This window comes from Hemiscyllium ocellatum, chromosome 37, assembly GCF_020745735.1.
Source record: "Hemiscyllium ocellatum isolate sHemOce1 chromosome 37, sHemOce1.pat.X.cur, whole genome shotgun sequence".
Classification (NCBI taxonomy): Eukaryota; Metazoa; Chordata; class Chondrichthyes; order Orectolobiformes; family Hemiscylliidae; genus Hemiscyllium; species Hemiscyllium ocellatum.
This window is the reverse complement of record NC_083437.1, coordinates 40,572,517-40,600,308: the sequence shown is the minus strand read 5'-3', so window position 1 is coordinate 40,600,308 and position 27,792 is coordinate 40,572,517. Positions and strand designations below refer to the sequence as shown.

The 27,792-nt window shown below is 39.5% G+C and overlaps 1 protein-coding gene across 1 annotated transcript in view; it reads right to left on the bottom strand.

Annotated features, from left to right (window-relative positions):
* Positions 1–27,562, bottom strand: part of ube4b (ubiquitination factor E4B, UFD2 homolog (S. cerevisiae)) — an 82,540-nt gene extending 54,978 nt beyond the window's left edge. Inside the window, exons 1-3 of the mRNA XM_060851833.1 lie at positions 27,301–27,562; positions 11,164–11,344; positions 194–329 (exon numbers count right to left, since the gene is read on the bottom strand). Coding sequence (XP_060707816.1) covers positions 194–329; positions 11,164–11,344; positions 27,301–27,324 — 341 coding nt within the window. The 5' untranslated portion in view covers positions 27,325–27,562. The remainder of the gene's footprint in view (positions 1–193; positions 330–11,163; positions 11,345–27,300) is intronic.
* Positions 27,563–27,792: the final 230 nt, after the last annotated feature.

The window sequence follows — 27,792 nt, the reverse complement described above, 5'->3', positions numbered from 1 at the left end:
TGAATTAATCTCTTTGGATTCCCCTTAACTCTAATTGCCAAGGCTATCACGGGCAAGTGTTTTGCTTTAAGAAAGTAGCTTTTAATTTTCTAACTATCCTGTTCAATCATTATTTGTTTAAATTGATCTTAGATGGATTATTGCACAGAAGACATATACAAATTTGAAGTCTGTCAATGTACAGGTTGATTACCTTTTCTCACAGGACACACCATCGATATCCATACTCTGAGATCGGGAGAGACTCTGAGACTGGTTTTCAAGACTATTTGACGGGGAACTGCTGAGAGAGCTCACCCCTTCACTGCTCTGGCTCCTATGTGCAACACCTAATAAAATAGTTGATAATCAGTAACGGACCTATCCAACACCAGAAAAGGACAAAACAGCAATTGGCCATTTGGCCTCTCAAACCTGTTTTAACATTTAATAAGATCATAGCTGTTCTGATGTGCTTTGAACTCCATTTTCCTGCCCATCACTTATAGCCCTTGACTCTATTTTTGATCAAAGAATCCCTCACGTATTGCAGCCTTGAATATATTCAACAGCATAGCCTCCACTACTTGCTAGACAGACAGAATTCAAACACTAATGACCCACAGAAGAAATTACACCTTACATCTTAAAATAGAAGCATTTTATTTCATTAAATGCAATGTTATAATCACTCTTTTACTCCCAACTGGGAGACCAGAATACTAACAGTGGTGCACTGTGACAACACAGTGGGGAGCTGGATAGAATCGTACTCCACCGCCTTCTGCTTTCATTATAAAATGTCAATTCCATCGCTGGACAGTTTAAATTTTAGTTGAACTCCAGACATTGATTTATCAACAATTAGATTAGATTAGATTAGACTTACAGTGTGGAAACAGGCCCTTCGGCCCAACAAGTCCACACCGACCCGCCGAAGCGCAACCCACCCATACCCCTACATTTACCCCTTACCTAACACTATGGGCAATTTAGCATGGCCAATTCACCTGACCCGCACATCTTTGTGACTGTGGGAGGAAACCGGAGCACCCGGAGGAAACCCACGCAGACACGGGGAGAACGTGCAAACTCCACACAGTCAGTCGCCTGAGTCGGGAATTGAACCCGGGTCTACAGGCGCTGTGAGGCAGCAGTGCTAACCACTGTGCCACCGCGCAATTACTCCAAACATCACTTCAAATTTGGTCAATATGTGATACTTGAAAAATCAGGAAATCACTGTGGACTGGAGGTTTATTCACCTTCGACTTACTAAATGGATATTGGCTTTGGTCAGGTAAGCTGTTTGGGCAAAGAATCTCAGAGTAAAGGTCAGTGTGTAGTAATTCCCAACAAATGAAGGACAAAATATTTTACTGGAATGCGATAGCCAAAACTTACAAATCTCAGGGTATGCTAATTCATCTGAATGAGCATGCAGGACAACAGGAGGGCACTGCTGCAGTCCACAGTGTAGGCACACTTACTGCTGCTACAGGGTTTTACTCAGCAATAATGACAGATTGGCAATCTTGATTCCAAGTCAGGATGGCAGAAGACTTGGAACAGGTATGTAAGGGCTCTTATACATCTGAGCGTCTGCTGCCCTTCTCGGTGGTTGATGTGGTGATTTGGAAGGCGCTGTCAAAACGAGCCTTCCAAGTGGCTGCAATGCTTCTTGCAGATGGTACACTCTGCTGCTACTGAGCGCCATTAGTCAATGGAGTGAATGCTTAAGGTGATGGATTTGGTGTTAAACAATCAGATTGCTTTCTTCTGGATGCTACTGAGCTTGTGTCCTTAGGGGCTACATCTATGCAAGTGTTTCAAATGGATTAAAAATCAGGCCCAATGACTATGCATTACAGTGGCATTTCAGTGTCAAGTTTCAGAGATGCAGCAACTCTAAACCATGCAGCTTAGTATCATTCCTTCCTTTGAATTTTGATGATTATATATTTAAGATCTATTTTTATATTAATGTTTGTGCTTGAAAGTTCTGTTTATTTTTGTAAATCTGTCAAAATATTAAATTTCTGATAAAAATATCTTTAAAAAAAACCATGCAGCTGTCGAGTCACAGGTAACTGCAAATGGTGGCTTGGTCTTTAGCCATCCCCCTGCTGTTTTTAATGCAGGCAAACCGTTCTGCTCAATGTTTTCGAATTCCTAGATATTCAAAAGAAGGACTTCCTTTACCAAGCCCATTTGCAATCTGCAGGACCTAAGTTAGAGATGGACGAATGAGGAAATGTTTTAAGCAAAGGGGTCTAACACTGCCAGACCTGCACAGCTTCTTCAGTACTGTGTAGATCTGTGGAGACAGAAACGGAGCCGGGTCTGAGAAAAAGTCATATTGGACTTGAAACATTAACTCCATTTCTCTCTCTGCAGATATTGTCAGACCTGAATTCTCCGGGACTTTGTTCTTATTTCAGATTTCCAACATTATGCAGTACTTTGTTTTTAGTTGAGCAGTCTCCTCTGTATTGTCCTGTCATTTAGCGCCCTGGAAGGCAGATCAATCTTGAAGCAGGCACACCTCTATCAAAAATCCTCAAGCCATCTGGGGTAATGCTGATATGCAGCAGTGTACTTCAAACATTTTGACATCAAGTTACCCAGCGCAACCACCTTCCAGTACGTTAATGGCAAACACATTATTCAAAAGAGGAGAGAGAGACAAAAAAATGGTTTGGTATAGCCGCTGTGCCAGTGTCCAGCATGGAGGGTGGATATGAAACTGTATCCGTGTATACAGCATTCAGTAGTTACCTTAATTAGATTTCAGAGAAGTTACCAGCTCATTCTGAAGCTTTGGTGTGTACATGGTGTGGGACTGTGGTACTCACTATGCAGTTTCATGCTCACTTAAGGGCCCAAACCCATATTTGTCACTTTCCTAATGACTATCCTCCCTCGATGGAATGGCCAGAATCAAGGCAGCAAAGTTGGCTTTGACTGATATGCCTGGAAATGGAAGGTTAATAAATTGATTGATAAATTCTTCATGTAACAAGGAATTAAGGGCTACGGTGAGAATGCGGGTAAGTGGAGTTGAAATGCCCATCAGCCATGATTGAATGGCGGAGGGAACTCGATGGGCCGAATGGCCTTACTTCCACTCCTACGTCTTATGGTTAAAATTGAGTTAATTCATAACAGTAGATTCAGATATACCTGTAATGCTTTAGGAAACAATTGAAGGTTGAACAGCCAACTCCTCCTCTGGAGATGGGTTTCCAAATATTTGCCTCCAGATGCGTAGCTTTTAGCTGAATAAGCAACAGTACATTACTAACATTGGAGCCATCCTCTTCACCCTCATGTCCAACTCAGCTAAACTCTGAACTGCATTTATAAGGTTGAATGCATTTCTCAAGAGACAAACAAAAAGTATGTGGATCTGTCAGAAGCACCTTGGGTTTATTCCCCTCACAGCTTTGAACCAATTGAGAGTCAGGTAGATGACAAAAAGGCAGCTGGTAAGTGAAGTAAAAATATAGGAAAAAATAAAAAGACAAAGACAGAGCTGCACATCTAAGAAACTCTAAACACTTTTGGTAAAAGCTGATACTCAACCCAGTCAGTAAGTATGTGGTGCACACAGTTTTAAAAAACAAAATTAAAATTTGCACATTTCTTCTGCAGATCTTGTACTGTTTGTCCTGCAACATGCAAAATCAAAATAATTTCCTGGCAGAAAACACTGCAAAATTTTTCCTGATTCTTCATAAAGCAACATTTTATTAACATTTCATCTTGTATTCCATGCCAGACAGTCAATCTCCTGTGGCATTGTTCTTAATATCTAGCATGTAGTATATGTAAGCAATGATTTGACAATACACAATTTGTTAAGTGCTTGATATGTCATAGATGGAGCTTATATTTCCCTTTAATTCAATCGAGGAAAATGGGGGTCCTTGGTAAGTTATACTTGTCTATACCATTTATACCACCATCTTTGCGGGGTAACTATTTCCAAGACCAGTTATGAGGCACTGACGGGGACAAGACTTTCAGTCAAGTTGAAGCAAGGAGTAGGTAACCTTTAGACAAAAGAAAGTGAACCAACTGAGTTTCTGATAACAATCCCAACAGATTTTAAAATGTTACCGATGCCAGTATTTTCCCCCCTCCAAGAACAGAATTCAAGTTCTCAAATGGTCATGGAGGAGTGATTCAAATGCTCATTCTTTTTGTGCATTAAATACAATTCTCATTTATAATAATTAGTCTCAAACTGCCAATCAATGTCAAAAGACCGATATAACTGACCTACATTAATGCACGATGTATCTCAGTATTTAGTCAGCAAGTTAAAAAAGTAATGGGTAAAGAGTTCAGTTAGTAACTTCACATTTTGAAGAATTTTCAAACAAAAGTGCACCATTGAACCCACTTGAATACTAAATAGGTTCAAAAGGTTTGCCAGGATTGATTGAGACAATGTCACCTCTGTAAAGAAATGAAATTACCTACAGCACCAGGAGACAATCCTCTGGGATCCATCCTTCAGGTTTATAAGCTCATATTCCTTATAAATTTAGCAATATCGAATGATTAATTACATTACAATTTTCAAGAGGATTTGTAGCTCAGGTTGTAAGTTTGCTTGCTGAGCTGAAAGATTTGTTCTCAGACGTTTCAACACCAAGCTAGGTAAGATCATCAGTGAGCCTACACTGAAGCACTGGTGTTCTGTCCTGCTTTTCATTTGTATGTTTTGCTCTGTTGCGGTGGGTGATATCACTTCCAGTTCTGTTTCTCAGGTGGTTAGTAAATGGGGTTCAAATTGATGTGTTTGTTGATGGAATTCTGGTTTGAATGCTAGGCCTCCAGTGTGTCTTTGTTTAGCCTGTCCCAGGATGGATGTATTGCTCCAGTCGAACTGGTGTCCCTCATTGTCTGTGTGTAAGGATACTGGTGATACTTACTAGTGTCTTTTGGTGGCTAGTTGGTGCTCCCGATGGCTAGTTTCCTGCCCGTCTGCCCAATGCAACGTTTGTTACAGTCCTTGCAGAGTATTTTGTACACAACATTTGTTCTGCTGGCTGTTGGTACAGGATCCTTTATGTTCATCAGTAGCTGTTTCAATGTGGCGGTAGGTTTGTGTGCTACCATAATGCCAAGGGTCCAGAGTCCTCTGGTCATCACCTCTGCGATGCCTTTAATGTATGGTAGTGTGGCTAAAGTCTCTGGGCATGTTGTCTTCTTGTTTAGGTTTTTTTCTTTAAAAGAATCAACAGACTGTGTTTATCAGGTATTCATCATTGTTAAATACATTTTATTGGTGTTTTTCTTGGGCTTCTCGAAGCCCCTGGGTGCTGCAGGATGTTGAGGCTTGTTTAAATAATATCCTGATATAGCTCTATTTCTGGGTGATGGGATGATTGCTCCTGTATTTGAGTATCTGGTCTGTGTGTGCGGCTTTCCTGTAGACACTGGCCTGCAGTTCTCTATTGGCTTTTAGTTCTATTGCGACATCTAGGAAGGGAGTCTGTTGTTGTTCTCTTCCTCTTTGGTGAACTTCATACCGGTAAGGATGTTGTCTGTGGGTTTCTTCTCATTTGTTCCACTGTGTGATGACAAAGGTGTCATTCACATAGTGGACCCAAAGTTTGGGCTGGATCATGAGGAGGGCTGGTCGTTCCAACTTCTGCATAACAGTTTCTGCAAAAGTCCTGATATTGGTGATTCCATGGGTGTCCTGTTGATTTGTTTATAAGTCTTATTGTTGAAGGTGAAGCAGGTTGTGAGGCACAGGTCTACTAGTTTGAAGATGCTGGCCTTGCTGACTGAGTTAGTGCTGTCTGGTGTGTGTGTCCTTGGTTTGTCTAGTAGTGCAGCCAATGTTTCTTTTGCCAGGGTGATGTTTATTGATGTGACTAGGGCTGTCATGTTGAAAGAAACCATGATCTTGGCATCCTCTACCTGGGTGTCTTTGATGATGTTCTCAAATTCCTGGGTGGAGTAGATGGAGTGGCCTAAGTCTTCTACTGGAAATTTCAGTTTGCGTTGGAATTCCTTTGCTAGTCTGTATGTCAGTGTGCCAGGAAGTGAGACTATGGGCCTGAGGGGGGGCCCAGGTTTGTGTACCTTTGGTAATCTGTAGAAACAGGGTGCGTTGGATCCTTCAGGTTTCGTTCTGTCTTGTTAATTTCTCCTGTCTTGGAGTTTCTTCAGTTTTGCTTTAAGATGTCTTTCTAGCTGTGGAGTTGGGTCACCTGTTTTGCTTGTAGGGCTAGTGTTTTCTGTGTCTTGGTCTGCGGTTATTTAGTCTTGATGCTCATTCTAGCATGCTTACCAATTCCTGGTCAATCTTTAGGCCCAAGTTTTCCCACGCATATTTGAGGAGTCAGTTGTTGGCATCACTTCTCATTACATTCTACGGCCGTTCTGTTCTGGTTTGTAGGGTGTTGAAAGGTGGTTTGTCATCACAAAACAGATGAATTAGAAGAAACTCACAAACACAAACAACATCCTTACTGGTATAAAAGTTCACTAAAAAAGGAACAGATGTCACAGTAGAACGAAAAACCAATGGAGAGCTGCAGACTAGCGTCTACACGAAAATGACACAGACCAGACACTCAAATACAGGAGCAATCATCCCAACACCCACAAACTGAGCTGCAACAGGAGATTATTCAAATGAGCCACAACACACTGCAGTATCCAAGAACGACGAGAAGCCGAAGAAAAACATCAACACAATGTATTCAAGAACAATGAGTACCCAATAAATACAGGGTGAAAGTGAGCACTGCAGATGTTGGAGGTTACTCGAGAGGTGTTGTACTAGAATAGCACAAGCAGGTCAAGCAGCATCCGGGGAGCAGGAGAATCAACGTTTCAGGCAAAAGCACTTCATTGGAATTCCTGATTAAGGGCTTTTGCCCGAAATGTTGATTCTCCTGCTCCTCGGATGCTGCCTGATCTGCTGTGCCTTATCTGGTACCACATTCTCAACCCAATAAGCACAGTCCACCGATTCTTACATAACAAATCTAAACAAGAAGATAATACGCGCCCAGAGACTCTAGCTACACTACCATATATTAAAGACACCTCAGAGATGACGACCAGACTACTCCGGACACTTCGTATCATGGTAGTCCACAAACCTACCACCACACTGAAATAGCTCTTATTGAATCTGAAGGACCTTGTATCAATAAACAGCAGAACGAGTGTCATATACAAAATACCCAGCAAGGTCTGCAACAAACATTATATTGGACAGACAGACAGGAAACTAGCCACCAGGATAAACGAGCACCAACTAGTCACTAAATGACATGACCAACTATCACTAGTATCCAGACAGACAGACAGACAGACAGACAGACAGACAGACAGACAGACAATGAAGAACACCAGTTCGCCTGGGACAACACATCCATCCTGGGACAGGTTAAACAAAGACACACACGGGAATCCCTAGAGGCCTGGCATTCAAACCAAAACTCCAACAACAAACACATTGATTTTCCAACCTCTGAGAAACAGAACTGGAAGTTACATCATCCACCACAACAGACCAAGACATGTAAATTGTGGGACTGAACACCAGAGCTTCAACAGAGGCAGTTTGATGATCTTACCTGGAATAATGACCAAACGTCTTAGGACAAATCTACAAGCTCAACAAGAAAATTTACAACCTGAATAATTACATTGAAAACTAAATTGTACCACATCGCAAAAAAGTCTGCCAAACATTGTACCCATTTTGCAATCGCTCAGACGTTTACAACAAATAGTAGTCGATATTTAGTAACACGCATTCAGTCTCTGTCTCAGTGTGAATGAAGAATTTGATAATCTAGTACCATTGTTTGATTGGATTTACAAAGGATACTTCCCACCATATTTGAGATACTGAAAACAAAATACATTTTCAAAAATTCTATATTCTAAGTCAAATTAAGTAACAGATGATGTTTTATATAAATGTCTTGCCAAGAATTGAATTACCACAGGTGAGATTAAATACTCCAGAACTCAAGAGACTCCAAATTCAACAAACTTAAGGTGGCAAAGTGAAAACAAGAACTTCCAGTTTTCCAAATCAGTAAGCATACCAACTTCTAGATATGTTTGAATTTTACACATGTACAGCTGTTGAAAAGTTACAAAGAAAACTCTGTTGAGAATACATATTTATATTGAAGATCTACGAAGAAATGAAGCATAAACTGTTTGGACAATCCCGGCTGAAATGGGTTTGAAAAAACTTGTGATTTCTAGAAGTTGTGTTAAAAGTTGAATGTGTACTGTTAGCCAGCTTTGTTTTTGCTCAAAATCAAACAACTTAGAAAAGAGACAGCAAAGCTTTTAAAAAATATATAAAGGTGGGTTTTAAGATATTAATTGTGGACAGACGCGTTTGGGAAGCCCTGTGCTGAAGGTGCTGTTTCACTCCACACCTAGGTCAACTGAAGGAAAGAAACCCTCCAAGAAGCTGGCAGCAAACAGATCTTTCTCCCACCTGGAAAAGAAGAAACTGTACAACAGGACAAGCTGTTCAAATCTCTCTCGGCAAAGAATCTCTGGGAACCCATGTTTCCAGAAATCACTACCTTTAACTCCCTCTGGAAGCTGATTGGTTACTTCTAACTGACTCTCATTTGAACTGAAATCTGTTTTGGAAATCGTGTCAATTCTAAGTCGATCCAATTGCTATCTCAATGACAGGAAATTGACTTGGTCTGTGACGAGTCTCCCATTTTTGTAATCTTTGAGTTCAGATGCTTAACACACCAGGGTATTTCATCAACTACCCATTTGGCTTAAGAAACGACCTGTATCACCTCTACAGAATTGTACGGTCACATCAGATGCGTGAATGCACATATCTGAAATTAAGAGTATACAGATCAATTCCAAATAGTTATGTAGTCATCAGTTTTGAAACAATAAGTTTACTTAAAATAAACAAGTTATTTTTGTGTTTATTGAAGTAATCAGCCGCAAGCCTCTTTTGTTCTGGATATAATGGGTAAAGAGAAACAAACTGACTGCTTTGGTGATTAAATAAAGTAGTTACACTTTCAACAGCTCGTGGTTGGGAGTAGCAGTGTTCGATTCCTAACACTCACTTCTCTTCAGTGCCGTAACAAATCTCCTCAGTGTTAGGAGGTCAAAGCCAACAAAGTCCAGCAATTCATATAGTCACTGGGATTTTAAAGAAGTAAATCAGACAGCCTGCAAAAGGTTTCATGCTTTGCCAGTTGCACTGAGAGAGGACAACTTATTCAAACATTTGTTTTATCAAACTTGCATTTTATAAAACTTCAATGAAAGAGCAATCACAGGTGGTGGAAAATTCTGGAAGGCGATGTGTTGAAGGTAAGCACAAGCATGTTGACGTGACTAAGTCAAGTGGCAACAAGTTACGGAGCAAAAAGACATTCCACTCATTTCTTGATAAGAAAAAATCTTATTCATCTAAATTCATGAAAATTAGATGATGCAGTGGCTCAAATTATGTTATTTAGACAGGCCTTATTGCATGCATTTTCATTTCACGTCAGCTTAAAAAACAAATAATAGTAATGGTTGGGCTCTATGGCAACTTGAACTACTAGAATGATTTAAACCAGCTTCAAGACATCAAAATTGTGGAGTTGGCTACACCATTTTGACAAAAGTATCAACATTTTGAATCAAAATGATTTTTTTAATCTTGTTTTTATCTTATTACCAGCCATTGGTCTCAATAAACCAAAATACGTTTAATATTGGATTGCAGTCGGTTGAGCAAGCTCTACATGCCAGGTACCACAGTTCCTAAGACAGAACTTAGTCAAGGATAAACACCAACTTAAACCTTTTCATTCCAACACTTGACTAGTTGCAGGTTCATGTACCAATTTGTTAAGTTATCAGCGACCTGACTTTTGAAAGCGAAAAATTCCCATCTACTGTCACCTGTTAACACCAGTGCCATAAAAATAATTAGACCCTTGGTAAGAACCCATTTAAACAGTTGGATTTTTAAAAAAAAAATCCATTTAGAGAAAAGATTCAAAATCAAGAAGTGAATTAATTAAAGCACAATCAAACCTATAAAGTGTGAACATCCAAGGATAGCTCGTGAACATGTCTTTTTCACTAATACAGGCATTCCTCTTTCCATTATGGTCACTGTATAGTGATAGTAATAGCAACTGCAAGGGGGATTCAAAACTGCTAACAACAGGGACAGCAACTGTAGCAAGAATGCTTTATTTGGAGGGGAGGGGTTTATATGCTGATAAAACTTCTGGCAGAGGAAATACAAACCTCGGACACTTGCGGACATTATAATTGAAGGGAGTGTGACAGATTCAAACCCTGGATACCAAAAGGGGGATAAGAGCGATTCAGCAGCATCCATCCATTGGAAAGAATGAGCTTCAGAATCATATATACAGTCTGTAGGTTTCAAATGGTGCTAAAAAGTCATGTCCTATACTTTTAGGTTGCAACGTCTGGGAGCATAGCACCTAGGGACCTCACAATCACAAAAAGTGCTATAGAAATTTCCCGTTTTTGTACATTTATGGTCAAGTTCTAAACTTTCATTTGCTGCAATCCAGACTCTGCAGATGCCCAGAACCATAAAACATCATTTGTTTATTTGACAATACAAGCTATTTGGAACGGTTAGGAGCGATTATGCTCTTGGGAGCATGCATTTATACAGATTTCATTGTTCACACAGAAAACCAAATTATTTAATGAAAAAAAATGAAGCATTAAAAGGGTGACAATGAAGTAAACATCATTTTAAATATTGCTTCAGTTTACTGACAAAGCATTTGAAATGATGGAAAACCCTTCTGCTTCAATTACCTCAGATCACAACAGGTTTTCTACAATCCATGTTTGAAACTCCCCAGTTTCTCCCATAAATAGTGACATACTAAATACAGCACTTAATAAAGTATGCTTCCTGCCTCAATTTGTATCAGATCGGAAAATTTATAACTTGACCATAAACAAAATGTATACTTGATTACCACAATAGCCCATCAGCTTACAACCTTGAGATAAACGGGGGGAAAAAAAAGTTTCCATCTTCTGTATATTGCTTTTACAGAATGAACATCAAGATTAAACCCCACAAGCCAAATGCAAAACTGCTAGCAATCTAGCTCAATCAGATCCAACCACTCCACACAGTCATACCTGTTGCTCCAATAGGGGATGTGGCAGGAGTCATGCTCTGTACACTCAGGGCCATATTTTGAGATATGCCTGGTGTTGCTGCAGACACTCCGGGTGGATTTTCTCGCTGTGGGGAGGTAAGCGGAGTGCTGGGTTGTGAAGTCAGTCCACCAGCCAGCCGTGCCAGACGTCTTCTACGAATCTATATTCAAAAAGACAGAAAATGTTACTGCTCAAAGTGGTACCAGTGCTGAAACACCAGTTTGCGGATCTTGCCAAAACAACTCAAACACAGCACAGATGTCTGAAAAGTTCTAAGCAATCAGCTGCAGATTTGATAAAACTGTAGTGACATTTTAGATAATAAACCCCTTTTCCATAAATTTCAGCATGCATTAAGGGCACAGAGCAAACAACAACAACTTTGGATATAGAACAACTATAATAGCTTCAAATGAGCATTTTCAAACAAAATTTGACAAATGCAAAAGCAAATTATAGGGCAGATGATAAATATTGTCAAAAAAATAGGTTTGTAAGGAGCATTTTATAGGAAGTACAGGAGAGGCAGTGGGATTGAGAAAGATAATTCAGAGGTTAGAATTTCTGCAACCAAAAGGCATGATCATCTATGATGGACCAACCAAAACTGGGATACTCATGAGAGTAAATGAATTTATCAGAGGATTGCCAGGCTGGAAAAGGTTACTTAGAAATAGGGAAGGAGGAGACCTTGAAAAGATTTGAAAACAGGGATCAGAGTTTAAGAATAACAGACATTCTGCTGGACCAGAACATCTAAGAGATGATGGATGATGCAAGTTAGCATACAGACAGAAAGGTTTTGAATATACTCAAGATTACAGAAAGCAGGAGACTGACCAGAAGAGTGCTGGATAGTTGAGCCTTTTGGTGATAAAGGCACTGTAAGAGGATTTTTTGAGCTCATTTGCTGACAAGAGAGTTGAGAAAGGCAAAACTACAGAAGTGGAAGTTGATGGTTTTGATGAAGGAGGAGATACAAGATTAGGAGCTCAGCTCAGAGTCAATGGAAAATGCTTGGCTCAGATTCCTGAAGAAGGCTAATGCCCGAAACGTCGATTCTCCTGCTCCTTTGATGCTGCCTGACCTGCTGCGCTTTTCCAGCAAAACATTTTTCAGCTCAGATTCAATGCTCAGTGGTTAAGACAGGGATTTTTGCAGCATGGACCAAAAGGTTGTATCTTCTAGCTCAATAATTAGCAGTTATGGTTGGCACATGTGCAGAATAAACAAGATCATAATGCACCAATCCTAATAGATAGTATGAAGAGAAATTTCAAAGCTTTAATTTAATCTCAGGATGCAAATAATGGTATACACTACAAGATTGCCTCCAATCATTAAGATTATTGCTGTTGAAAACTACTTTTTGCATCTAATTTCAAAGAGATAGTATTCGATTTCTTGGTCTATATTGGTCAACTAAATAGTCTATCATGACATAGCCATTCAAGACATGATTGATTAAAATTCATTACAACTCCATTTCCAACTGATTACAATAGAAAACAGCACAGATTACTGCATTTCTGCAAGTCATTTTGTAACATTTACATCAAACTCAACTTTTCCAAAGAAAAATTAAATCTTTTAATCTGTAGAATCCTGTTTGTACACAGCAATTTCTACACCAAAGAACCTCATACCAATGGTTTAGATGAGGTTAAGTGTGTTCTACAATAAGTTTCTTCCATTGCAACATTTTCTAAAATATACACATCAATGCATAAAGCAGAGGAACATCATGCTTGGTAAATAAGGGAGAAGATCAAAGGATGTATACTGAAGGGAAGAATAATACAGATGGACAACAAACTAATGAACACAAATGAAGCAGAATCACAACGGTCAAAATATAAAGATTTAAAGATGAGATAAGGACTCTAACAATAGAGAGACAGTTTACGAACAGAGGAGATTTATAATGACAATTCTTGGTGGCTCAGTGGTTAGCACTGCTAACTCTCAGCACGAGGAACCTGGGTTCAATTCCAGGGACAGGCAACTGTGTGTGGAGTTTGCACATTCTCCTAGTTTGTGTAGGTTACCTCTGGGCGCTCAGGTTTCCTCACACAGTCCAAAGATATGCAGGTTGGGTGGATGGGCCATGCTAAGTTGACCCATAATGTTGAGGCTAGGTGGATTAACCATGGGAAATGCAGGGTTAAGATAGGAGGATGGGTCTAGGTGGGATACTGTTTGGAGAGTCGGTGTGGACTCGACAGGTTGAATAACTTCCACACTGTAGGGATTCTATGATCAAGACTTCCCAACTCATGTTAAAGTTGATTAAGTTCTTTTGCCATTTTGTACTTGGCAAGACTTCACAAACAGCAATGTGATAAAGACAAATAAGCTTTTTTTGTGATGTTGCAATGAAAATTGAGAAAACCTTTCAATGGAAGAAGCATATCCAAGAATGCAAAATACAAGGAGATGGCAAAGATATCAAAAATGAGATAGGTAGGCAAAATGCTCTTGAAATATTAGCAATGAGGACCATAACTATCTAAGTTAGATGATTCTATGACAAGGGTCAGTGGTTAAAATGAAGAAAGGTTCTTCGAATGCATGCAGGACCAATTTGTTCATCAATATGTTGGCTAGTCCACATGGAGGATGGGCAATGAAGGTCAAGTAAAATGACTTGAAGGTTGGTGAATACTTTGAAAATAATGAATTGGAAATTAAAGATCTTGCAGCAGCTCAGGCACAATGGGCTGAATAGCCTTCTGTAACTTCAACAGTCATACATGAGCATTGCATATGAAAATCAAATATATATCACAACAAATTTAAAAATATCTATACCAGAGTATAATTGAAGTCATGAGGAACAGAAATGGTGAAATTTCAGCAAACACAACAAATACTCAAATGTTACCAACTGAAAATAGCAGAGTGGTAGAAAAGGATAGAGATGTCAACAAGTTTGTTTCTAACACCTGACAATTTTACATTCAATTATATCTGTCATCAAAGTCTCAAAACTTTAAATATTAATATTTTATTCCCAGCCCAGGAGACCCCTAGCTCAGGTATCCCTTAAAGAAAAGGGAGGCAATTTAAATCCTGGTCTCCAGCATTAGTGCTACCTCCTCTCAATGAGATTTCTTCCCTTTTTTGGTAAATAACAGTGGCAACACTGGCAAAACAACTCAAGAAATGCGTGTCATAACAGCAAGACAATTGAATTGCCTCTCTCATTCAAAAGCCTGGAGTTTTTTTAATATAAACTTTCAAATTTAACCCACAAATTCTGGAGCTCACTCCTAGTAAGAAACAAAGTTCTTAATCTTTCACCCAGCCTGACTCCATGAATTGCTGTGCACAAAACAGAGGAAGGCAACAGTAACGAGAGTTACAGGTAGCATAACTCAAAAAGAAAGAGTGTTATCTCATTCACGTTCTGGGTAAGTGGAGCAGGGGAAATACGCTGGGAAGCCCCAGGTTCCCTGAAGTGTCTGGAGTGAGCTCTTCCGCTTTTGCACAACAGAAAAAAAGTGAAAAATATATTTTTCACATTTATCTTGCTCTCTTCTGGACAGTTGGCTCCTCCCCTCCTCTTTTCCCCTCCCCCCATGGTTCTCTTCGCAGGAAGCTGAGTGTGGAATTCCCCTAGCTTGCTGTTAACATCAAATTAGACAACATCAGCTCATGACTTTTTATACATCTTGAGTAGGTGCACACTTTGCTTTAAGTGGGACAGACGACTGAAGACAAAATTTCATTTTTCCCAAATGTTTAACACTTCACCCAACTCTTTCCTGTATGCTGGTGGGAAAGGGAAGGGAGCAAAGGGATAAAAATCAAAGCCATTATGTTGCGCTCCACATGGAGCACCTTTTAAAAAGAAAATAACATGTTATTAAGTCTGTAGATAGCAATCTTAAATCTTACAGGATTTCTGTGCACAGTATAACCTCTCAGTTGTTATTACCTCATTTGCTCCTCTCCTAATATTTCTAATAAAAACAACTGCTTGAAGATGTTACAATAATCTTCCAAGAATCAAAATATGTCAGCTGAAGAGAGACAGTGATTGGTTCACATAATTCCTCAGCAGCAAGGCAACAAGTTATTTTTATAGAAAGCAACTATCTATTTTTAGATATTAGTATTTAAGGTTCAGTTTATTTCAATTAAACTTAGCTTCCATTCAAAATTAGAGATTACCAAAGCTGTTGCGGGTTCTAACAATCAGTTTTCAAGCTTTCAGTAACAGATGCATACAAGATTAAAAATAGTGCCCTGTCTAATAATTCCCAAACAGGTTATGTTGGTAGACACCAAGAAGTACAATGTGATTTTTTTTTGACATTTGCAATAAATAACATAGCTGAACAAGACAAAGCAGTAAAACTGAAAGTCCAAATCCAATCATCACTAAATGAATACCAATTCAATTAACATCTGCCACTGCTTTGCAAAGCCTCTGTATATTCAATCAGAAGATTCACTTGAAATTTGTAACCCCTTTTTATCCCACTGCAATAAAAACAATAATCTGAATTCATGCATTATTGCTTTATTTTAAAATGTGCACGCAAGTTTTATCATGACAGGTGATTGATTCTAAACTTCTGAATGATGGGCAAATGGTCAGTCTACTTAGTGAAGAACTTTAGGGCTGCTCTTTGTATAAATATACTGATTTTATATAAAAAAGCTTTTTTTTTAAAAAAAACAGTGGCTATGACACTATAGGGATGCTCACATCTGACTGATCCAGGTTCAATTTTTCTACATTTCAATACCAAAATGCTTCTTTGAACAAACTATGCATTGAGATCGCTATTAGACTGAATAATTAACATTTGAAGAATCAGTTATTTGCAAAAAAAATTTAAATAAGAGAAAAAATGTATTTACAACAATAAGTGGTACATCGCAGAAGTTTAGACTTCAGAAGAATGACAGGAAATCTATTAGAAACCTGCAATTTTGTTGTTAACAAGACTGAACAAGTTAGATACAGGAAGGATGTTTCAGATGGGGGGTGGGGGGTCCAGGGTTTCAGAACAATCAGTCATAGTTTAAGGATAAGGAGTAAACCTTACAGGACCGAAATAAGAAGAATTTCTTCGCCCAGAGAGTAATGAGCCTGTGAAATTCAGTACCACTGAAAGTGGGTTTTCAGAAGGTTGTAGATATAGCCCTTGTGGCTAAAGTGATCAAGGAGTGTGGAATCACGATACTGAGTTCAATGATCAGCCGTGATCACATTGAATAGTGGCTGTGTTCCATGTTTAAAAGCATTACGTTAAAGGGTAGTAATGGCAGATTTCACCATGACTTGCAAAACGGTACGGAATAAGTATAAGAAGAAAAAAAAATTTGTAGGACACAGAGAAAGGACACAGTGAATTGGGAGGGTTGGGGTGGGGCAAGCCAAGTTGTTCTTTCAAAGTCAACAGGTTCAATGAGCCAAATTATTACAGTAAAAAAAGAATGCCATTCTATAACTTGAGCAAAATTTAGCAATTAATTTTCATTGCATTACATATTTAGTTACTTTTCTATGAAAAGAAATTAATTTCCAAAGTTTTATTTAAATTCAACATCTTGTTTGATTGCTGCCATCTTATTTATCTGTAGTTTACATTTACTGAAGGGAAAATAAGAGTGAGTGCAGCTCTTTTTACTAATGTGCAGTTGAGGGATAGAATCAAAGTGAGTGCATTGAGTATAGGAACTGGGAGGTCAAGTTGCGATGGTACAGGATATTGGTTAGGTCACTTTTATGCTGGTCTCCCTAATACAGGAAGGATGTTGTGAAAGTTATAGCATCTCTCCCTATAACTCTCGTGGTTTTCGGGAATCCTGGGATGGGTACAATGCAAATGCCATCAGTTTATCCTCTTCATGTCCCTGTCAGTCCATGTCTCTTGCTCTTACACTTCAGAGAATCTGACAGTACAAGCCACTATCTAATCAAACATTATTAATCAACGCCAAGATTATCAAAAGGATGGGGGCAGTCTGGTTTAGTACTTCAATTACACATGGAACCATCAGGAAACCATCAACAGTACTATGTATCGTATGAGTCACCTTATTTAAGAAAGGATATTAATTCATCCTGAGAGGTTCAGATTATTTTTGACAGACTGCAAGACCATAAGATGTAGCAAAACGTAGGCCATTCAGCTCATCAAGTCTGCACCCCTTACTCAATGAGATCATAGACAATCCAATAATCCTCAACTCCAATTTCTTGCTTTTTATTCCTCAATCTCCCCGATTAAAAATCTCTCAACCTCAGCTGTGAATTCACTTAATAACCTTGTCTTGGCAGCCCTCTGTGGTAAAGAATTCCACACATTCACTCCCCTCAGAAGAAATTCCTCATCTATCCTCAATGGACAACTCCCCCTTATTCTGAAACGATGTCCCTGTGGTCCTCCCACACAAGGGGAAACAACCTCTCTCCACATCTCCCCTGTCAAGTTTCTCTAAGGATCTTCTCATTCTTCTAAACCCCAGTGAGGACAGGCCCAATCTACTCAACCTCTCCCTCATGAGACAATCCCTCGATACCCGGGATCAGCCAAGTGAACCTTCCCTGGACTGCCTCCAATGCCCTACCTTTCCTTAGATACAGAGCCCCAAACTGTTAAGTGTTTCCCAGCTGTGGTCTGACTATTGCCTTATACGGTTTTAGCAAACCCTCTTGACATTGATACACTATTCCCTTTGAAATAAAGGCCATTTGCCTTCTGCCAGACCTGCTGAAATTGGACGTTAGCTTTTTGCGATTCACAGAAGAGGACTCCCAAATTCCTGTCCTGTACTTTCCGCAGTCTTTCTCCATTTAAGTAATATTCAGCTCCTCTATTTTTCCTACCAACTGCCACATTTCCCCATATAATATGCTATCTGCCAGATTTATGCCCATTCCTTATAACCTATCCATACCCTTCAGCAGACCCTTTGTCATCCTCTGCTTCCTAACTATGTAAATGTCTTCCACAAATTTGACAGTGTTCAGAAAATATTTACAAGAATGTTGCCAGAGTTGGAGGATTTGAGATATAGGGAGAGGCTGAATAAGCTGGAGCTATTTTCTCTGGAGCATCAAAGGCTGAGAGGTGACCTTATAGGAGGTTTATAAAATCATAAGGGGCATGGATATGGTAAATAGACAAGGTCTTTTCCCCCAGAGTAACGGAGCTCAAAACTAGAGGGCATAGATTTGCTGTGAGGGGGGGAATATTTAATAAGGGACCCAAGTGGTAACTCTTTCCACAGAGAAGCTGGGTGTATGGAATGAGCTGCCAGAGGAAGTAGTGGAGGCTGGTACAATTGCAACATTTGAAAGGCATCTGAATGGGTAAATGAATAGGAAGGGTTGAGGGGGATGTGGGCCAAATGCTGGCAAATGGGACTAGATTAATTTAGGATATCTGATCGGCATGAATAAGCTAGGCTGAAGGGTCTGTTTCCATACTATATACTAGGATTCTATAAAACAAATATTCATTTAAGACAGAATAAAATTAACCTGCAATTAAATTTCCCAGAAACTGAAATTATTTCCCTTTCCCCTTGAAAGAACTGTGCATGAAACTGCGTGAAATTTTTATACATTTAACTTTTCAAACGTATTTTTAATCTGCAACAAAGTACCAACAAAATAATTACAAACTTTGTTTTACAATTTTATCCCTTTCCGGATACTAGTGATCTATATTATTCATCTCCAGCAGAAGAACCATTTGCCTGAGCAATTTTGATCTCAGACAAGCTTTTCCTGTGTACTCCTCCCTTCCCCAAATCTCCAGCCATGGCTAAGAAACCACCCCTTCAAAAGGTTTAAATGTCCATCTGAAAAGATAAAGACCAAATTAGTTAATGCAGCTAGCTAAAGATGGAATGGCGCTCACGTCTTGTTATTGGGAACACGAAACACCCACAGAGGAATACTGACTACGAACACTTAATTACCCCACCCAGCTTTAACATTTCTCTTGCAACAAGTAATAATTACACTGGCGCTGGTCATTCTTTCATACCTTACTTGACAGAGTTTTGATGTTTAATTCAACTGCACAAACAATTCTGATTTCAGTCTCACCCAAAGGCCACAATTTTATTACGACTTCACAGGATGAGGGTCTCTCACCTGGTGAGGACAGAATTTGTTGCCCACCTCTAATTGCCCATGAAGTCAGTGGCATATCGCCCATTTTGGAAGACCATCAAGAGTCAACCACATTGCTGTGGGTATAGAGTCACATAAGGACGGCAGATTTCCTTCCAAAAGGAACATTAGCGAATCAGGGTGGTTGTTTACAACCTTAATGATAGGGTCATAGTGACAGAAAGCTTTCAATTCCAGACTTTTTAAGCAATCCAATTTAAGGTGCCATGATGGGATATGACCTTTGTCACCAGGGCATTAGTTTCAGCTTCTGGATTACACTTCCACTTACATTACCACCACATCACCATTGTTTCATTTATCCAATAAACGCTATTAGAGGAGCCCATTATGGGCCTATTGCACATCTATAAAACATGGCAGGTTGGAAACAATTTGAAAGAAGTTTCTTTTTAAGATTAAAAAAAGCTCTCCAATAGCTCAGTTACTGCATCCCGAGTGGCACTGGGTTACAACGGCTGTCTACACTGAGCTAATGGATCTGAGAACTGCAGAGGCGCTGTAATTGGTCTCAGAGACAACATAAAACAAACGGCAAAGATATCAACTCCAGATTGCTATCCAGTGTTCCCTACAAAAGAGAGAAATAATGAACATATAGACATTAACTGACAGCAGAACAGGTTCACCAATGACAACCTTTGTAGGTAAATTCTCTACAAAATTCTCCACCTAGATATGCACAAAGGATAGCCATTTGGACACAATACTGGAAAGTGATTTGACACAAAGCTTATCTATAAAGCACTCAGAACTTTGAAAAAAAATGTCCTATGCAAGTTAAAAGTAATATTGACAGTAAATGTAAAATTACTTCCCAGCTGTTGATAAAGCTTGTAAGCTAAAGCACCAAATTACAAATCTCATTTACAAAAATCCACACTTAGGCTTTGGCTGCAGATTTTCTTTTAAATTAAAGGTCACAAAAAAAAATCTAGGCTATCCAATATGAAAGCAAGATACAAAAGCTTAAACACACGTTCCAATAGACTCAAGAACAGCTTTTTCCACACTTTATTAGACCTGGAGTCAGAGACGTACAGTATGGAAACAAACGCTTTGGTTCAACTCATCCATGCCGACCAGATATCCCAACACAATCTAGTCCCACTTGCCAGCACCTGGCCCATATCCCTCCGAACACTTCCTATTCATATACCCATCCATGTGCCTTTTAAATGTTGTAATTGTACCAGCCTCCACCACTTCCTCTGGCAGCTCATTCCATACACATACCACCCTCTACGTGAAAAAGTTGCCTCTTAGGTTCCTTTTATATCTTTCCCCTCTCACCCTAAACCTATGCCGTCCAGTTCTGGACTCCCCCGCCCCAGGGACAAGACTTTGTCTATTTATCCTATCCATGCCCCTCATGTTTTTATAAATCTCTATAAGCTCACCCCTCAGCCTCCAACGCTCCAGGAAAACAACTCCACCCTATTAAACTCTCCCTATAGCTCAAATCCTCCAACCCTGTCAACACCCTTTTAAATCTTTTCTCAACCCTTTCAAGTTTCACAATATCCTTCTGATAGGAAGGAGACCAGAACTGCAAGCAATATTACAACAGTGGCCTAATCAATATCCTGTACAACCACAACATGACCTCCCAACCCCTGTACTCAATCCTCTGACCAATAAAGGAAAGCATACCAAACACCTTCTTCACAATCCTATCTGTGACTCCACTTTCAAGGAGCTATGAACATGCACTCCAAGGTCGCTTTGCTCAGCAACACTCCTTTGGACTTTACCATTAAATGTTCAAGTTCCTGCTAAGATTTGCTTTTCCAAAATGCAGCACCTCACATTTACCTAAAGTAAACCTAAATTGCCACTTTTTAACCCACTGGCTCAGCTGATGAAGATCCTGTTGTAATCGGAGGTAACCTTCTTCACTGTCCACTACACCTCCAATTTTGGTGTCATCTGAAAACTTACTATATCTCTTATTCTCACATTCAAATTATTTATGTAAGTGATGAAAAGTAGTGGACCCAGCACCGATCCTTGTAGCACTCCACTGCTCACAGGTGTCCAGTCTGAAAAACAACCCTCCACCACCACCACCCTCTGTCTTCTACCTTTGAGTCAGTTCTGTATCCAAATGGCTAGTTCTCTCTATAGTCCATGAGATCTGAATGGACCTTTCAAATTTTCAATTAAATGGTCATCTTGCGCTTCATGCATCTTCTCTGCAGCCATAACATTGTATTTTTCGTGATGTTCTCTTACCCTAATTCACTTTGTATGGTATGATCTGCCTGTACTGCATGTGAAACAAAACTTTTCACTGTACCTACGTATATTTGACAACATGAAGGCAATTTTTTTTAAAAAAAATCATTATTTTTCCAGGTATCAGTGGAAGACAACTATTCCTTACACATACCACAGTGGCAGTTTTGCTCAAATTTTCTCGGCACTATTTGTTTGACCTTGCTCACACTGGATGTTGGAAATGGATTAAATAACAAACTTCAAATGGGAAGTGGGCATATAATTTTGAAAAATAAACATTTGCCAGGGGTGGTTTTGCTCCTCGCTATCATTCCAGCTCTATGGAACCCCACTCTTATGTATTCTTTCTTCGCTTTGCTCCAAACCCAGCAGCCATGCCTTTAGTCTCCTAGGCCTTATCCTCTAGAATTTAATCCCTGAATCCTTAGCCTTCAGCCAATCATTCAAGCATCACACTAAATATTTCAATAGACAATAGGTGCAGGAGTAGGCCATTCAGCCCTTCGAGCCTGCACTGCCATTCAATATGATCATGGCTGATCATTCCTATTTAGTATCCCCTTCCTGCCTATCTCCATAACCCTTGATTCCACTATCTTTGAGAGCTCTATCCAACTTTTTCTTAAATGAATCCAGAGACTGGGCCTCCACTGCCCTCTGGGGCAGAGCATTTTACACAACCACCACTCTCTGGGTGAAGAAGTTTTTCCTCATCTCTGTCCTAAATGGTCTACCCTGTATTTTTAAGCTGTGTCCTCTGGTTCAACACTCACCCATCAGTGGAAACACGTTTCCTGCTGCCAGAGTGTCCAATCCTTTCATAATCTTATATGTCTCAATCAGATCCCCTCTCAGTCTTCTAAACTCAAGGGTATACAAGCCCAGTCACTTCAGTCTTTCAGTGTAAGGTAATCCCGCCATTCCAGGAATTGATCTCGTGAACCTACGCTGCACTCCCTCAATAGCCAGAATGTCTTTCCTCAAGTTTGGAGACCAGAACTGCACACAGTACTCCAGGTGTGGTCTCACCAGGGCCCTGTACAGCTGCAAAAGCACCTCTTTGCTTCTATATTCAATTCCTCTTGTTATGAAGGCCAGCATGCTATTAGCCTTCTTCACTACCTGCTGTACCTGCATGCTTGCCTTCATTGACTGGTGTACAAGAACACCCAGATCTCTCTGCACTGCCCCTTTACCTAAATTGATTGCACTGAGGTAGTAATCTGCCTTCCTGTTCTTGCCACTAAAGTGGATAACCATACATTTATCCACATTAAACTGCATCTGCCCACTCACCTAACTTGTCCAGGTCACCCTGTAATCTCCTAACATCCTCATCACATTTCACCCTGCCACCCAGCTTTGTATCATCAGCAAATTTGCTAATGTTATTGCTGATACCAACTTCTATATCATTAACATATATTGTAAAAAGCTGCGGTCCCAGCACGGATCCCTGCGGTACCCCACTGGTCACTGCCTGCCATTCCAAAATGGAGCCGTTTATCACTACCCTTTGTTTCCTATCAGCCAACCAATTTTCAATCCAATCTAGTACTTTGCCCCCAATACCATGCCCCCTAATTTTACTCACTAACCTCCTGTGTGGGACTTTATCAAAAGCTTTCTGAAAGTCCAGGTACACTACATCTACTGGATCTCCCTCGTCCATCTTCAGAGTTACATCCTCAAAGAGTTCCAGAAGATTAGTCAAGCAGGATTTCCCCTTCATAAATCCATGCTGACTCTGTCCTATCCTGTTACTACTATCCAGATGTGCCGTAATTTCATCCTTTATAATAGACTCCAGCATCTTTCCCACCACGGAGGTCAGACTAACTGGTCTATAACTTCCTGCTTTCTCTCTCCCACCTTTCTTAAAAAGTGGTATAACACTAGCCACCCTTCAATCCTCAGGAACCGACCCCAAATCTATCGAACTCTGGAAAATAATCACTAACGTATCCACGATTTCCCGAGCCACCTCCTTCAGTACCCTGGGATGTAGACCATCAGGCCCCGGAGACTTATCAACCTTCAGACCTAACAGTCTCTTCAACACCAAATCCTGGCAAATATAGATTCCCTTAAGTTCAGTCCTTCAGTCACTGTTACCTCAGGGATATTGCTTGTGTCTTCCCCAGTGAACACAGATCTGAAGTACCCATTTAATTCTTCTGCCATTTCTTTGTTCCCCGTAATATATTCCCCTGTTTCTGTCTTCAAGGGCCCAATTTTAGTCCTAACCATTTTTTTTTGCCTTGCACATACTTAAAAAAGCTTTTACTACCCTCCTTTATATTATTGGCCATTTCCTCCTTAAGTCATGTCAACTTTTCTTTATTGTTGCCCATGAAAAACCTTGGATGTTTTCCTGTGCTTACAGCATCATAATAATATACATTTTAGTTATTGCATGTTTTCCTTTATTACATTTCATTACATTTATCTCTATCCCTTGTCCTCTATTTTCCCCTCAATGCTCTGATCCATATTTTGTATATACATCCTAGTCAAAAGCAAAACATTTAATGAATTCAGGAATAAAACAAGATTACATAAATAAAAGTTAGATTCTAACTGTCTGAATATATTTCATCCATACCCACAATTTTATTCACTATAGAGGGTAGACTTAGATTGCTGGTTTAAAGCATTCCTTCTCAAAGCACAGAATTCAATTTATTAAATGCGTGTTGCTGACTAAAATGCTTGAAGTTAACTATCATTATGCATTCTGCATCAGTGTAATATAACTGTCAAATTAAATGATTGGTTCATGTTTAATGAGTTAAAGAGTTGTGTGAAATGAGAACGCAAAGGTTGTTCAGTCAGTAACTGCCACTATAGTATCAGCATACAACAGAAATCTCAGCAATTTATTCCTCCCCACTCAAATCTACTATTTATAGTCATTAAGTAGCAAGAATCAGGAACAACTCAAATCATTCAAAAAAGATCATTCAGACCTTCTTTAATTCATTTTTCCTTTTAACACTAAGAGTGTAAATAAGTAGAATGAAAACTAAAATCACTGATAATTTACAGATACAATTAATAAATTAACATTGGGACTCACTGCAAAGCATTACCCACAAATTGGTCAGACCGTAATCTGGAACTCAGCTGGAAATTTCACTGCTCCAAAGTGTGAAAGTCTTTGACTGTTGTAGGCAAATTGCAAGTCTTAGATGCATGAAAAAGGCTATTTTCACTCTCATCTGTGGAATGGCAATGTTCATTATATTCCTAGTCAACCTGGTAGAGATGTTATTTCATACTTCGAGAACAGTTATGTCTTAAACCCAGGCCTCCTGCCTCAGAGATAGACGCATCATCACGGAACAGGAACAACAATGGAAGTTGCACTTTTCACTTTTTCGATAGAACTATAATCAACTGCAGCAGAGTGTGATGCTGGCAGTACATTTACAAATAACTAAAATACAACTGGAAACAAAAACTTTTTCCCATTTACACACAAACATTTCTAATGTAATCACACTGAGAGTCACAGTAAAATCAATTCAGTCAACCAGGCTTATGAAAGGTTATTTCCTGCTCAATGAAAACTGAACATTAGCAAAAGCTTCCTTGAGCAAAAACTTATAAATCTTGTGTGGGAAACAAAACTAGAATAGTTTAGGATAGAGTGGACAATTTAAAATAGGGGACAGGGAACTTGAATATTTAAGCAAATTCTGAAAATTTGCTAGAACAAATAAATAATTCATATTGCAAGTAACTGGTGGGTGGGGCAAGGGGGGGCATTGACAGAGGAGTTGGGAATTTCAAAATATTTACCTCAAAAGTTTAAAGTGGTAAGTAAATAGAATCACCAGTAAATCTGAGAGACCTGCACCTTTCAGAGTCAACAATGCAAAAATGCACTGATTTTGCAATATTGTTGCCAGAGGTCAGCATTATGATACTTTTCCTGAGTAAATTTGATGCATTATAGTGTCAAATAAAGCTGAACAGGATTGCAATAAACTGGAAAAGGTACAACTGCAGGTCAGCCAGTTGGCATTCTAAGTATAACCAGTTACAAATTTACAAACCAGGATTTTGGCATGGATAAATGAGAAATACAAGTCAAAACTATGTTGCTTAAGTTTAATCTATTTCCCTAAATGAAAAATGCACATCTTTGAAATCAATCACCTTTTCTCTAATAGACGGTGATGATGCAATGAGTTTCCGTCAGAAGCATTCTCACCAGTTGTTTGTAAGCAGAGCAGAAAGTCAAATGGAAATGATTTGAGGAAAATTATGATTATACCATTCCGTACAAGTGTAGGATGGAATGCTGCTGTAATTCAAAAATTAGTTGGTCAAAGTCACACAAAATTTTCACACTAATGATAACACTGTACTGATCCTACTGCAACGTCTGCTGCAACTGCCAGCTTGAACTGACATCTTTCTCAGTCAAAAGTGTGGCGCTGGAAAAGCACAGCCGGTCAGGCAGCATCTAAGGAGCAGGAGAGTCAACGTTTTGCTCATGAAGAGCTTACGCTCAAAACATCAACCCTCCTGCTCCTCGGATGCTGCCTGACCAGCTGTGCTTTTCCAGCACCATACTTTTTGACTCTGATCTCCAGCATCTGCAGTCCTCACTTTCTCCTACCTGACATCCTTCTCCTCAGCTAGTTCAATTTTATTCAAAGTCTGAGATTTCAGAACTTTTTTTTGCAAGAGTCACCACAGATTAGAAAGAAACCGAGATCGAATGCAAGATGCTTACTTCAAAAAATAACATTGGGTTCTTTAAACAAAAACAGTTAATGAAACAAAATTAACCACCAAAGCAGTTAAAACTAAGAATATTATCAATCAGATAAACCAAGACTATTTGTGGTTAAACATGGTAATTATTATATGTTATTATGCAGATAAACTTTGACTTTCTCATACCTCAAAAAAATAAAAACCCAAGCATTAAAAAATGCCAAGCTTCAATTTGCAAAATAATGCAAGTTGATGTTCATTAACGATAACTTGCAGGCAGTATCAAAATTAGCACAATTAACTGAAAATTATCCAATAATGTTCAGTTCATTTATTGACAGAGAGCATTATGAATCAATTATAAAAGTGAGAAAAATCATACACATATTTGCACATGCAACCAATTCCTAATTGAAAGAAACCTCTTTTTATGCTCTTTTCCTCTCCTACCACACTCCCGGAAAGAAAAGTAGAGGCCTACACCCCCAGTGTAAAAGCCAAAAAGTGTCATTAGCTTTAACAACATACTGCAGGAAATACATAAATTATTTTGGAGGGGGTACAAAATTCTGGACTCCGAAAGCATTTCTTAGAATCAGATTCTTCTTTTATAAGAAATACACATATACAGAAACAGAAATCAGTTACATACATTCAAAAACCGCATTTTATCCCACTTTTGAGGAGCACGCACTTTCGCAATAACCGTGCTTATAAGCAACTTCGCGCACAAATTACTGAACAGAAAGCTGTAAAGCAACATTGATAAATAAGAGAGTCTAATAAACATTTAAACCATGGAACTGGCAAGAATGGCCTACACAAGTCGACTACTTCAATGAGGCTGACGATCTTTCAGCAAAAGGGCATACAATGAGTTTAGTTCTTTTTCTTAAAATTAAAAAAGTATGTTTCCTTAAAATAAAACAAACAGCACGTTACATAGATGAGAAACAGGACAACACAAGGTCTCTCCTCACCTCATCAGCACTAAGTTCTTCCATTCTTTCAGTATATTGTTCCTTTTCGTTAAAACCTTACTTTTTTCAACAAAAGTGCATAGTTTATCTCAAACTATTTTAACAAACATAAATAAACGTTACTGCTGATCAGAGAAAGGGGGGAAGGGAGATGCTTTTCTTTTATTTTCCCCAATGCCCCGTGGCCTCTATGAGGGAGGCCCTGCCTTTGACACAAAGTCTCTTATTCATCAAAACAACACCGGCGCCATTTTGAATCGGTCACGTGACGCGGCGCGCGCCCCCGGCGGCAACAGCCAATGGCCGGCCCCGCGAGGGCGCGCCTTCGCCACCCGGGCCAATCAGGAGGGTGCGCCGCTCGCGCCGAGCTCCGATTGGATCAGAAATGGGCTAAAGACGAGGAGCGAGACAGGAACCTCGCCAGAGTCCCCGGAGTGGGACGTGCTGATGGAGGGGGTGGGTGTTGGCGGTTGAATATTGAGGTCTGGAGCA